The sequence below is a fragment of the Lemur catta genome, chromosome 8 (assembly GCF_020740605.2).
Source record: "Lemur catta isolate mLemCat1 chromosome 8, mLemCat1.pri, whole genome shotgun sequence".
Lineage (NCBI taxonomy): Eukaryota > Metazoa > Chordata > Mammalia > Primates > Lemuridae > Lemur > Lemur catta.
The window spans coordinates 64,676,129-64,689,861 of NC_059135.1; the positions used below are offsets into that span (position 1 = coordinate 64,676,129).

A 13,733-nucleotide genomic window follows, 5' to 3' on the forward strand; every position below is an offset into this window, starting at 1 on the left:
TTTAGGAGTAGATAGATATGTGGGTCTTCTATTTGTATGCCCTTTGATTTCTTTCATCAGTGTTTTGTAGGGTTTTTTTAATAGCTACTGTAAATGGGATTGCTGCCTTGATTTCTTTTTCAGCTAGTTCTTCCTGTGTAGAAGTGCTACTGATTTTTGTATATTGATTTTGTGTCCTTCGACTTTACTGAATTCATTTATCAGTTCTAAGAGTTTTTTTGGTGTATCCCCCCAACTTCTTAATAATTATTTTTGTTGGTTGTCACCAAAATATATTGAATTCCCTCAGTTTACCTTTAAAATAGTTGTGATATTTATTTTCAGTAGTTCTAGAAAGTATAAAAAGGATTTTTTAGTGTTCATACTTTGTAGGAGTGTTATAAAGATATATTGGAATTACAAGATATGTAAATTGCCATTGGTTATTTTTATAGAAAACGAAGTTTCTTAATGTTAAGTTTAAAAATGTATAAGCATTAGATATTTTTAGACTTTTGGACAATTGGTGTGTTTTCTTTTTATCAGACACTAAAATTGTTGTATGGTTTAAATGTTTAAAAAAAATTTGTTGGTCATAAAATCACCCCATCTAGCCTTTGCTGAGCACATTATTTTTTAAGTCCATTGCTGTACTTTTGAAACCACTCAATCCTCCTGCATTCCAGTTATTTGCTTATATGTATAGATACCTGAGCTGCATAAAGATTTTTAATTTTTGTGTCCTTTTAGGCACTCAGAGATTATTGAATAAATAAGTGGAATAGTGTTGACTTAAAAATAAAGTCTAAGCATGGTCAGCTTGCTAATTTTTCTTACTTTGTTATTTGCAGGTTTTGAATTAAAATATAAAAGTACATTGAGTGGGCACTGTGCTCCTGTTCTGGCTTGTGCTTTTTCCCATGATGGGCAGATGATAGTCTCGGGGTAAGCTATTTAGTTTAATTTTCTTAAGCCATTTTGATATGAAATAGAACAGACATACGGAAAAGTACATAAAGCATAAAAGAACAGCTTGATGAATTACTGTGGTGTAATCACTATTCAGGTCAAAATAGAGCATTGCTGGTTCTGCCCCAGAATCCCTTCCAACCCTTTCCAAGTGCCCCTTTCTGTTGGCAACACCTCAGGTCATATGCAATACTGTTTTTTTTTTCCTTTTAAACTGACTTAAATCATACAATATGAATTATTTTGTGTCTGGCTTCCTTTACCCAATAGTTACACTTGTGACATTAATTCATGTTACTGTATTATGTAGCTGTGATCTGTTGATTTTCATTGCTGTGTAACATTCCATTGCCATGGATATACCATATTATGATCCATTTTAATGTTGATGGATACATGGATTGTTTCCAGTTTAGGAGCACTGCAGTAATAATTCTATGAATATATTGTATCTCCTGGTGTACATATTCATGCATTTCTGTAGGATAAATACCTATATAGGAATGCTGTGGCTGAGTCATAGAATATTTGTGTTTTCAACTTTGGCAGATACAATAACATCAAATTGTTTCCAAATGGTGAAACAATTAATACTTCTATAGCAGTATTGTTTCATATCCTAGCCTATCCTTGGTATTGTGGGTCTTTTAAATTTTAGCCATTCTGATTGTTACTTTGCATTTCCCTAAAGCAATGAGATTGGAACCTTATTAGAATTTTATTGGCCATAGGTATTTTCTTTCTTACGAAGTGCCTGTTTATGTCTCCTGCCTGCTTTTTTTTTTTACTGGGTAATCTTTTTCTTACTGATTTGTTGTTTGTATTTGTATTTTTATATTTGAACCATTTGTTGGTTATATGTGTTGCAAATATCTTTTCCCATCCTGTGGATTTGCCTTTTCACAGTTCATAATTTTAACATAGTTTCTTTCTTTTCTTTTTTTTTTTTTTGAGACAATATTGCTCTGTTGCCCCAGGTAGAGTACAGTGGTGTCGTCGTAGCTCACTGCACCCTCAAACTCCTGGGCTCAAGTAATTCTCCTGCCTCAGCCTCCCGAGTAGCTGGGACAACAGGCGCATGCCATGATGCTTGGCTAATTTTTCTATTTTCAGTAGAGACAGGGTCTCCCTCTTGCTCAGGCTGGTCTCAAACTCCTGAGCTCAAGCAGTCCTCCTGCCTCAGCCTCCCAGAGTACTAGGATTACAGGCATGAGCCACTGCACCTGGCCTGTTGTTAGTTTCTTTATGTTCTGAGGTCATGAAGATATTTTCCTATATGATCTTCTAAAACCTTCATTGTTTTGCCTTTCACAAAATTGCCTTATGTCAGATACTCAGTAGGAATCCAGTTTCATTTCTTTCCTTATGGCTCTCCAGTTGTCCTAGCACCATTTATTGATAAGACCATCTTTTCTCCACTATTTTGTTATGCTCCCTTGTTAGAAATCACTGACCATGTACATGTGCATGTCTTTCTCAACCTGTTACTCTATTCTGGTTTTCTGTCTTTGCTGTAATACCATCTGTCTTTCCAAGGCTTTACATTTTGGCTATTCCCGGCTCTTGTAAGTTTTAGAATCAGCTTGTCAGGTTGCTGCAATTCCTACCTTCACACACAAACCTGTTTGGATTTTGATTGGGATTGCATAGAGTCTGATGGATTTGGGGACAATTGACATCTTTATGATATTGGGTCTTCTAATCCATGAATATGGCATATCTCTCCATTTATTTGTCTTTTACTTTCAGTAATTCTATCTAGAGGTCCTGTTCATTTTTTAGTAGACTTATTTCTGGGCACTTAATATTTTTATTGTTGCAATTACAAAAGATACAGCCAATATAAGGAAATATATATGCAAATAAAGTGGATTTATCTATACAGTTTCTTATTTTGGATTTTCTGTGTACAGAATCATATCATTGGTAGATAATGGTGGTTTTGTCTCTTTCTTTCTAATCCTTATATCTTTGATATCTTCTATGCCTTACTGAACTGGCTAATACTACCAGGATAATGGAAATAGTGAAACAGGCCTCCTTATCTGATTCTTCATTACAGAGGGAAAGCTTTCATTATTAAGTATAATGATTGTAGGTTTGGGGAGATAGGCTTTGTTAGCGCTTCTGTTCTAGTTTGTACAGAGTTTTTTCTTGTTTTTTTAATCATGAAAGTGTTGCATTTCATCAGATGATTTTTCCTGCATCTTTTGAGATGATATAATTTTTTTTTTTTTTTTGCTGTATTTGTGGGGTGAATTACACTGATTTTCAAATGTTAAACCAACCTTGCTTGCTTTGTTGGAACAAAGACAGCATATTATTTTTGTGAATTTCTGTAGAGAAATTAATTTCACTCTAACTGTTGTTCCTTTGGATGTAATTCATATTTTTTTCTCTGGTTGTGAAATTTTCTGTTTGTGGTTTTCTGCACATTCACTTTGATGTACCTACATATGAGTTTCTTTTTATTTAGTTTGCTTGGAATTCATTGAGCCTCTTAAATCTGTGGAATGATGTTTGATCAGTTTTGGGACATTCTTATTTATTATCTCTTTAAATATTGCCTCTGTCCCTTTCCTCCTCTAATTCTGGGACTCCAATCAAATGCAGATTATACCTTCTCACTCTAAACTTTGTCTTTTATTCTCACTTTTATGTTTTGTTTCTGTTTTCTTCTGTTTCTTATTCTTCATTCTGAATGATATGCCCTTTACTAATTCCCTCTTCTGCTAATGTGATTATTAAACTGGTGCACTGAGGTTCTTAATTTTGCTTATTTTATGTTTTGGTATTAGAATTTCTATTTGGCTATATTTTCAAGTCCGCTTTGTCGCTTTTTATGATTTCCAGTTCTCTGTTGAAATTTTCAATTTTTTCCTTTTCAAAGTTTTATTGTGTTAGGTAATTGTATACTCTTTTCATTTTAAATACTTTTGTATGTTTTCTCCTTCTTGCTACTAGATAGATGTTCTAAAACTTTCCTGTCTGATCTCTCAGGCCATAGCGTTCCAACCCCCCACATTCATGGCTCTTCACAGCAGCTTTTGTTCCAGCAAAGACATTTAGGCTCCTAACCTCTGCTTGAAACTTCTGCACTAAGCCTATTGGTTCTTTCCCCCATGTGCTCCAATTCTTGTCAGTCAGCCAAATAATTAGTTATGTTGCCATTGTTTTAAATGTGGCTTTTTCATCTCAAAAGATGAATATTTATCATCAGAAAGCATTTATGTAATTCCCCTTTGACCTAGAACTTAAATCAGTGGAAAATTTAAGCAAATAAAACTGATTTCCTTCTGTTGTTTTGGGGCACAGGTTAATTGACAAATGATTATATGAAATTTAAGTATTTGTGGTTCTCTGTGTGCCCTGCTGTCTGCCAGTTGCAATAGGGCGTATAAAAGGAAGTATAAGACACTGCTCTTGGAGATGTTTTAAGTCTCTTTCCGATAGTTGATGTTCGTCATGGTCATAACCTAATAACACTGAAAGATCCTGACATATCCTTACCCTCTAAATCATGGAAGAAGTATTAAGTGATGTTCAATATTGCTTTGTATTAAGTTCATTTTTATAGCATTGTAATTCTTTGTCAGTTTGTATATATGTGACTCTTAGATAACTAATATATTAACTGGAATATACCTTTCCCAATCATTCTGGATAAATGGAAGTTTGCACTGTTAAATGATTTGGGGTATATATTGTTGCTCAAGGTCCCATTCAAGTATTTTCCTGAATATTCTTAGTTTATTTGGGTAAACATACAAGCAAATGAATGAGTTGGAAATATAAACATTTAGTTTTTTAGAAGAATTAACAGACATGTTTAAACCATACTTGGTGAGTAGGGCTAGATAAGAACAAATCAATTAGTTAATAATAGATTCCATTTGTGACTAAAAGTCATTGGTAGGATAGATTGGATACATATGAGAAAGAGGGTGACAGTGAAAAAAGTGAGTAGGCTAAAAGATGGATTAAATGGCTAGATAGGAAAAATGAATGAACAGAATGTGATTGTAGGATGGAAGGTATGCTAAGGAAGGTGTATAAGGCATAGATAGATGTGGGTGTGTAAAAGGCAGTGTGGAGTTCATATGCAGATATGGGAGGATTGGAGAACAGAAAAGGGCATTCCAAGAGGCAGGAAATTCTGGAGTAGATTAAAATGTGTGATAAACGTAAAAAGGAATAAAGGGAAATGAGGCTGGAAAAATAGGTTGTAAAGATGATAAAGGACCTAGGATGTTGTTAGAACTTGTTCAGACTTTACCTAGCAAATTTAGGAGAACTACTGAAACTTGTAAAGCATTTCTAACTTGCTAGGCCTGGCTGTCGGAGATGGGTGCCAACGGTGAAGTAAAGAACTGACTCATGATTTAGATCAGTGGTTCTCACTTTTTGGTCTTAAGATTCCTTAACACTCTAAAAAGTTATTCAGGACCCCAAAGAGCCTTTGCTTATGTGGGTTTTATATATCACTATTTATAATATTAGAAAATAAAATTGAGAAAATTCTAAAGTATTTAAAAATTCATTTACAAATAATAATAAACTTATTGCATATTAACTTTTTTTAAGGAAAAATTAAATATAGTGAGAAGAGTGGCATTATTTTACATCTTTGAAGCTCTTTTCAATGTCTGGCATAGCACAAGGCACCCGAGTTTTCATAGCTGCTCACATTCCACTGGCCCTCACAGCTATGATGGCATCACATGTCATGTAGCAAAACATGTAGGAAGTTTCTTTACCTTCAACTTCCTCCGCATTTCTGATAACTTTCCTCTAGCCCCTTAGCAGAATTTGTCTTTTGTTCCACCCTACTTCTCTTGATCTAACCAGATAAAACAAATATTATATGTATTGGCCTCTATTCAAACAAGAAGGGTCAGTCTTTAAGATAGAAGCTGCCTCTTTCCATAAAGTCTCAGTAGTTCAGATTCCGTGGAAACCAGTTTTTAAAATGCCCACAATTGTTAGGGTTTTAAAAGTTTAATAACTAACACCCTCTTTTCTTCTCCTTGAGTTGAAAACCAATGAGAGAGAAATACAGGACAGATAGACTGACAGAATGGATAAGATGACTTTCAGTCTGCAACCAGCTTGCCCACCTGCTCTTGGGCAGCATAGACCACTGCAAACGCCCCTGTAGGGGCCAGATCAGAAAGAAGATCAGAAGGGGCTGAGCCACATGGCCCAGCATCTTCCCCCAAACTCTCCAGTCCTCTGTAATTCCTTTCCTGCTAAGCAAGAGGGAGGAAGGAGGCCAGGAATCTTACTCCAAAAGGGATGAGAAGTAAATGTTCCCTCTCTCCCCAACAAGATGCTTTTTATATTTTACCTGTTTTGTAAATATGTGAGTTTTATTGGCATGAATCAGTGGCTTTAATGAACAAGTCTCTCTTGCTCAGTAATGACTGCCAGAAGAAGGTTTAAGGTCACCTTTCCCAAAATCCAAATCATCTTTTTTTCCCCCTACACTCTCTGTAATTGCTACAATTGAATAAGTTCATTTAGTAACTTGCGAGGACATTTTACAATTTGTCCGTCATGGAGGGTTATCTGATAGTGTATTGCTTGAAATTAGATGTCTTGTGAGAGCTTTAGTGAAATTTGAATAGCCATACTATCTGCTTTCTAAGTTTTTAGGATAAAACTATCAGGGTATGTGCCTATTATGAATCAGTTTTAATGTATTCATGGGGGAAGATATTCTATCAAGTGTAAAATTCAGAAACATGGGTTTTAGGATCATATAGAACCGAGTTTTAATCCTAGCTCTGCTCTTTACTAGCTCTGTGACCTTGAACATGTTCTAGTTCCATATCTTAGCTTCATTGTTTGAATTATAAATGGAGAATACAGTAGCACTTCTGTCATTAAATTGTTATGAATTTTAAATAAGAAAATACAGGTAAAGCATTTATTACTTATGTTTGGGATATAAGTGATATGTTTATTAAATATTACATATAGTGTACATATTTTTATGTAATCCAGAACATCAGGGAGTTGTTTAACATACCACTTTATCCCATCTTTCTGATTTCTGCTTTTTCTGAATTGAGCTTTTAGCCATTGGCTTATACTGAGGGGCATTACAGAACAACTCTTTGAAACTTACATTCTTTTAGGAAGAGTTGTTGAGGACTTTGTGTTTCATAGCATCCTCTCTATAAACACCTTGAGGGAAATAGTTCTGTCAGATCTCAGTCTAAGGAATTGATGTCTTTTTTTGCTAAGTAGTAGCTTTGTATTTCTATCTTAAATTGTGTAATGGATCATAGTGCCTTTGTTGCATTGCTGTTGAAGAAGCTCAGAACCAAGCTTGCAGCCCTCCTTTAGCAAAGTGGACTGGATCTTATGCCATGTGTTTTGGATACTAACCTTAATCTTCATTTCTCTCCCCACCCCCATCCTTATGTTCTCTTCCTCTTCAGATTCTTCATGTAATTTTTATCTTGTTTTTGCTACCTCTTTGCAAGAGACTGTAAACCCTTTCTGAATGATAAGAAACATAAATACATTTAAAGTAAAAATGCTGCAGTGTAAAATTCTTTAAGCCTTAGGAACCTACTTGACCTTAAGAAATAATTGTTGGTAATTTAATTTGATTAGGGTTTTTTTTTTGCTATTGTACAAAAGTAGTGTGGAATAAAATGCTTCGTGTGCTTTCTGGCGTGGGTGGCAGTACCGCATCACTGCATGTCACAGATCTCCCTGGAGTCCGTATTATATGTTCTTCCCTGTCAGGCACATAACTGTGTGTGTTGTTGATCATGTCCAGTAGCTGTCTAGATATAAGATGTTTTCTCTTGTATTCTTGCGTGAGCAGCGTTGTGGTTTAGAGTACCATGAAACTGTAGGAATGGAGTATCAAAAGGCTTGAATATTAGTACCTGCCTCAAAATGGAAGTCGGATAGAGGTGATCGTGCACGTTGTGGTAGAATGTGTGTACTGAAAAGTCAGGGAAGAGCCATAGCAGGGCAGAAAATGTATAACCAAGGGCACCAAACAGTTGTAGTTTTTGGTGTTGGTTCAGCTTCAATTTAGGAAATATTTTGAAGTTTTATATTGTTTCAGTAGTTTCAAAGTATTTTATTTTGTACCTATTTATAGTGAGATATTATTCTCCTAGTTTCTCAAATTCAAATCTAAAAATACTGAAAACTAATCCCTAATCCTAATTTCCTGCCCTCAAAATCTAATGAGTTATCAAATCCTATTGTGTCTTCGTTTCAATCAATATTAGTCAAGTTAGAGCTGGCAGGAGGTGAGTTTAAAATCCTTTCTGTCTCCAAAAGTTTGCAGGTCTCTGTTCTTAGTCTCCATTTTGCTTGCTTGGATTCAGTGGACTCCTAATAGTTTCTCACGTTTGGCCTTTTGCTTCTCACATTTATTCCTATACCTCATCAGCAAGTGCGAACCTATTCCATTGCCCTCATGACTGGCTATCTGTTGCCTATGAAATTGTGTGAATTCCTTGGGCAGGCACTCAGGGTGCTTTGTATTTTTGTTCTTGTCTACATTTTCAGCCTTACTGCTTGCTGTTCTCATATGTGGACTCTTGCTTGTTACCCTAATTTCTGTCTTCCCAATACAGTGCTTATAAATATCACTAATTGATGACCCTGCTTCTCAAGTGATACATCAAGGATTGGTTTTAATTGCATCTAGTGGTAGTCTCAGAAGGTAGAATTTCCTTTTAGTTTTTTTGTTTTGTTTTTTGACACCAATGAGGATTATAGTTGAGAAACAGTGTAATGAATGGGTACCACAGGGGAAGATCATTTTCTATGTAGACTTAGCAGAGTTGGGCTCCACCAAGCTCCAAATGAAATTTTGGCAGTCATCCTTTAGAAGAGCCAGGCTTAAGCAGAACTGGGCTCCAGGTTAGTTAAACAAAAGCCAGTTCACCCAGTGACCAGTTCACTTATTTTTAAAAAAAAATCTAATGGTTTCAGTTGATGAGTTTTTCTTTTGTCTTCATAAGAATCTTTAAAAGTATGTTTAATGTGCTCCTCACTGCCCACCGTGTTGCTATAGCTAGAGGCCTGGTTTCCTTACCTTTTATGAGGGTATTATATTTTTGTGTGGGGATAGTTGTTCAAATTGATGTTTCTGTGAGGGGAAGTTCTGTTCTGCTGTCTTGTTGACATTACTCTTTTTTTTTTAAGGATGCTCAAAAGTAATAGAATTTTTCCTAAGAATTTTGAGGTACTCCATAAATAACTTGTACCTTGAGGAATTTAGGACCAAATGAGAGTATCTATAAATTATGTCTTGCATATACATACTCAAATAATGTTAGCTGCCAATATTATTTCTCACTGTTTTAGATGGAATTTCATATTTAAAGCTATAACCCTTTTTGACATCCAGAGTACATTACAGTCGTCCCTCAGTGTGTGCAGGGGATTGGATCCAGGACCCTGCAGGGGTACCAAAACCCATGGATGTTCAAGTCCCTTATGTAAAATGGTGTAGTATTTGCCTATCGCCTGCTCCTAGCCTCCCATATACTTTAAATCATCTCTAGAGTACTTATAATACCTAATACCATGTAAATGCTATGGAAATAGTTATTCTGTATTTTTATTTGTATTTTTTACTGTTATTTTTAATTTATTTTTAAAAATATTTTGATCTGTGGCTGGTTGAATCCAGAGATGTAGAACCTGTGGCTATGAAGGGCCAAATGTGTTTACTTCCTATCTTCTTGTGCTTTATTTTATATTTGAATTTTTAAAGTATTTTTATTTTGAACTTATGACAAAGATTCTGTAGTTAATATCCATCATCATCATTGGATGGCCTACTTTACTGAACAAGGAATTTTAAATATTCTAATAGGTATGAATCCTGTGGTCAGACTATAATCACTTACCTTTTAATAATAATAAGTACAAATAATAATGCTCTACAGAGAGTAGTACCACTTGTATGGTTGATATGTTTTCTGACCTTGCAGTATATATCATGTGGCATAAAGACTGTTTTTAATGAGGGGAAAATGCCAAATAGAAGTATATCTGTCCTTTGTTTTTAATTATGTACTTTGTTATAATGTGTTTTTCTTTGCATGATTATCTTTTTCCCTGTTAGAATAACCCCAGATGGTTGCTTTTAATTTTTATACCATTAAAAGAAAACATGTAGTCAGCATCAAGTTTGGAATTATAATTTTCAAAAATGGGTCATGATCAAAACATATATACATTGATTACTAATTAAGGCACAGCAATATCAGTGGTAAAGAATAATGCTATAGGAAACAAAACCAAGTAGCAAGTAATAGCTTTTCCTTATAATGGTTTTTCTCTTTGAGTTATTAACTTGATATGGAATTATGACTTATTTATATATCACAGATGCTTGTCCTGTTTATGGCTACGTAGTATAAATAGCATATGCTATTGTTTTAATAAAGTTTATAATTTTCTGATAAATTTTAGGTATGGCATGTAGTTTTTGAATAAAAGTTCATATATATATAAACAAAAAGTATTCTAAATGTATGTTAATATTTCAGCCTTTTCTAAAGTTACCAAAATGATTTAAAAATACTAATTACACAAATGTTGTACTTTATTCATATAGAAATTTTCACGTAGTTTCTTTTTTCTTTTAAAGATCAGTGGATAAGTCTGTCATAGTATATAATACTGTAAGTATATCAAAATCTTATGTGTGATCTAAGTCATGTTTATTAGACTACTGAGCTTTAAGTTTAGTTAGGCATGATAGAAAAAGTATGTATTTTTTCTGTTTAGTATGCCCAAGGATATAATATATACATTTTCATAAATGCTAAAATAGTTATGCAGGTAAAGTATTTATTCTGGGACAAGCCTTTTAAATATTTAAATAATGATTTTTTTTTTTTTTTTTTTGAGGCACAGTCTTGCTCTGTTGCTGGGTAGAATGCAGTGGCATCATCATAGCTCATTGCAGTCTCCAACTCCTAGGTTCAAATGATCCTCCTGGCTCAGTCTCCTGAGTAGCTAGGACTACAGGCATGCACCACTATGCTTGCTGTCACCCAGGCTGGTCTGGAACTCCTGGGCTCAAGCGATCCTCCTGCCTTGGCCTCCCAAAGTGCTAGGATTACAGGCATGAGCTACTGCGCCTGGCCTCAATAATAATTTTAAGATGGACAGATTTTATATCTGATCATAGAAAGTACAGATTTAAAGAGTACCAGTATCCAAAAGATCACTTTCAATTATTAAACTTTTATACCAGGCTTCCATAACAGCAAAGAGTGAATGTTTACTCCAGGGTTTTTGGAGAGCATAGTTGAAAGTAGCCTACTATTCTTAGAATCTTGGCTGGATTTTGGAGAGTAGCATAAGATAGAATAGGTTATCATGGACTTAGAAAAATGGGAGTTTTTGGCTGATCCATGTGGGTAAAGACAAAGTTGCATGAGCGTGAAGAAAAATGTTTTACGTATAACAAAGATGTAGTTGACAAAAAATTCCTTAAGAGAAATCAGTGTTGAGTGAGCCTTACAACCATTAAGTTCAGGCTGTAGCCAGCAAATAAATGGTGATAGAGATTGTCAAGGTATAGTGGGTCAAGCAAGTAACCTAAACTGGGCCCCCACACAGAAGTTCATGTCATTGAGAGTTCTGGCAGGAAATGGGAAAAAATACGCAAGCTAGATGATGTAGATCATTAATATTACTCATGAACTTTTCATGAGAAATCACATTCACAAAAATAGTTTTAACATTAAATTTTCTCTGTAAAATATGTATGTGAGTCCCACTAAATATGCCTAAATGTTGGTTGGCCACCTAAGTGTCCTCAAAATCTAAGTGATTAATTTCTAATCACTGGTCCTGCAGTGTATACAAGTCAGATGCTGTAGCAGAAATACAAATTATGTCATATAATAGATGTTTAGGTTACTAGTTAGTAAGTTTAAACAGCTCAGCAAATGCCAAGGGCTCTACTCTACTAAGCATTTCTAAGGTGGTGGTCAGTGGACAGCAATGCTGGTAATTGAGAAAAAGTGAAATAAATACCTGATAATACTAGTAGTTACATATGCCATTCTCTATCATTCATAGAAGTTTCAGCTTACATTAGTAGTATTTATTTATATCATTAGTGATATTATAATATTACTACATAAATGTTAGTAATATTTATAATGAAAATATTAGAGGATGGATAGGATATACCCATTTCTATCAACTGAATCTTTATCAGAAACTTTACTCTTGCCTGAATAAATATAAGGCTGTTTTTGTTGTTTTTCAGAATACTGAGAATATACTTTACACGTTGACTCAGCATACCAGGTCTGAACTTAAACTCACTTTGTATTAATATAATTAAACAATTAATCAGAAGATACATAATAGTTGTTTTTGTTAACTAGGTATGTCACAACTTGTGCCTTTGCACCCAGTGTTCTTTTACTTGCTACTGGTTCAATGGACAAAACAGTGAACATCTGGCAATTTGATGTGGAAACACTTTACCAAGGTTAGTAAAGACATCATCTTCAATCCACTTCAACCCCACTCACCGTTAAAATTGGAAATTCAGTAAATCTTTTGACATGTTATTCACCTGGCTTTTCTCATATGAAGTATACATCCACATTCAATTTAAAAATAATTTAGAGAAGCCAGTGTCAAAGTAGCTGTCCTACATTAAAGCTGTTGGTAAATGCTTTTGGATCCACATTTATGTGTATCACACTTTCTTTGCTTTTGTAAGCTGTTTATTTGTACTTCGTACTAATGTTTCAGATAAATATAGCCTGAGGACAGAATAGAAGTTACACTTGTATTTTGTTGGTTTTATTTTTGGCCTCATCAAGCAACATTGCCATATAATTTGGGAGTTTTATTTTTATCACTGTCAAAATTAACCAAATAGTCATGCTGATATGCAGATGATGGAGCAAATAGAATACATTTGCTGGTATGAATTTTATATAATAAAGAAAAATTGTTTTTCTGGAGTGAAAAGGAAAAGTTCCAAAGGAGTATTTAATGTAGTATTAAATAATACTTTAATTATACATAGTGATATTTGATTTTTTTTTTTTGAGACAGAGTGTCACTTTGTTGCCCTGGCTAGAGTGAGTGCCGTGGCGTCAGCCTAGCTCACAGCAACCTCAAACTCCTGGGCTTAAGCGATCCTACTGCCTCAGCCTCCCGAGTAGCTGGGACTACAGGCACACGCCACCATGCCCGGCTAATTTTTTCTCTATATATTTTAGTTGGCCAGCTAATTTGTTTCTATTTTTAGTAGAGACGGGGTCTCGCTGTTGCTCAGGCTGGTCTCAAACTCCTGAGCTCGATCGATCCACCCACCTCGGCCTCCCAGAGTGCTAGGATTACAGGCGTGAGCCACTGCGCCCGGCCGATTTTTTTTAAATTCTTGAAGTTAAAGTAATGAAACAGATTAAGGAAATTTCATTTACTTTGTAATTCAAAGTGAGAATGTTGATAAAAGAAATACTTTTATTTCACTTACCTTTTTTTATTTTTTAAGCAAGGAGCACGGAAGATCAGCTGAAGCAATTTACTGAAGATTGGTCAGAGGAAGATGTCTCAACGTGGCTTTGTACCCAAGGCTTAAAAGACCTTGTTGGTATTTTCAAGATAAATAACATTGATGGAAAAGAACTGTTGAATCTTACGAAAGAAAGTCTGGCTGATGATTTGAAAATTGGTAAGATTAGGCGATCTTAAAAGCAATGTTTAGTATTTACTCTGAGGATGGTTTTATTTACATTAATCATTTCCTCCTA

At 34.7% G+C, this 13,733-nt stretch overlaps 1 protein-coding gene across 6 annotated transcripts in view; it reads left to right on the top strand.

The window, feature by feature from the left end:
* The window catches only part of WDSUB1 (WD repeat, sterile alpha motif and U-box domain containing 1), a 43,645-nt gene that overhangs the window by 10,998 nt on the left and 18,914 nt on the right, over window positions 1–13,733 (top strand). For all 6 annotated transcript variants that reach the window (XM_045559257.1, XM_045559260.1, XM_045559262.1 and 3 more), the window contains 5 exons: window positions 831–924; window positions 10,589–10,622; window positions 12,227–12,267; window positions 12,348–12,454; window positions 13,475–13,654. In XM_045559257.1, coding sequence (XP_045415213.1) covers window positions 831–924; window positions 10,589–10,622; window positions 12,227–12,267; window positions 12,348–12,454; window positions 13,475–13,654 — 456 coding nt within the window. The remainder of the gene's footprint in view (window positions 1–830; window positions 925–10,588; window positions 10,623–12,226; window positions 12,268–12,347; window positions 12,455–13,474; window positions 13,655–13,733) is intronic.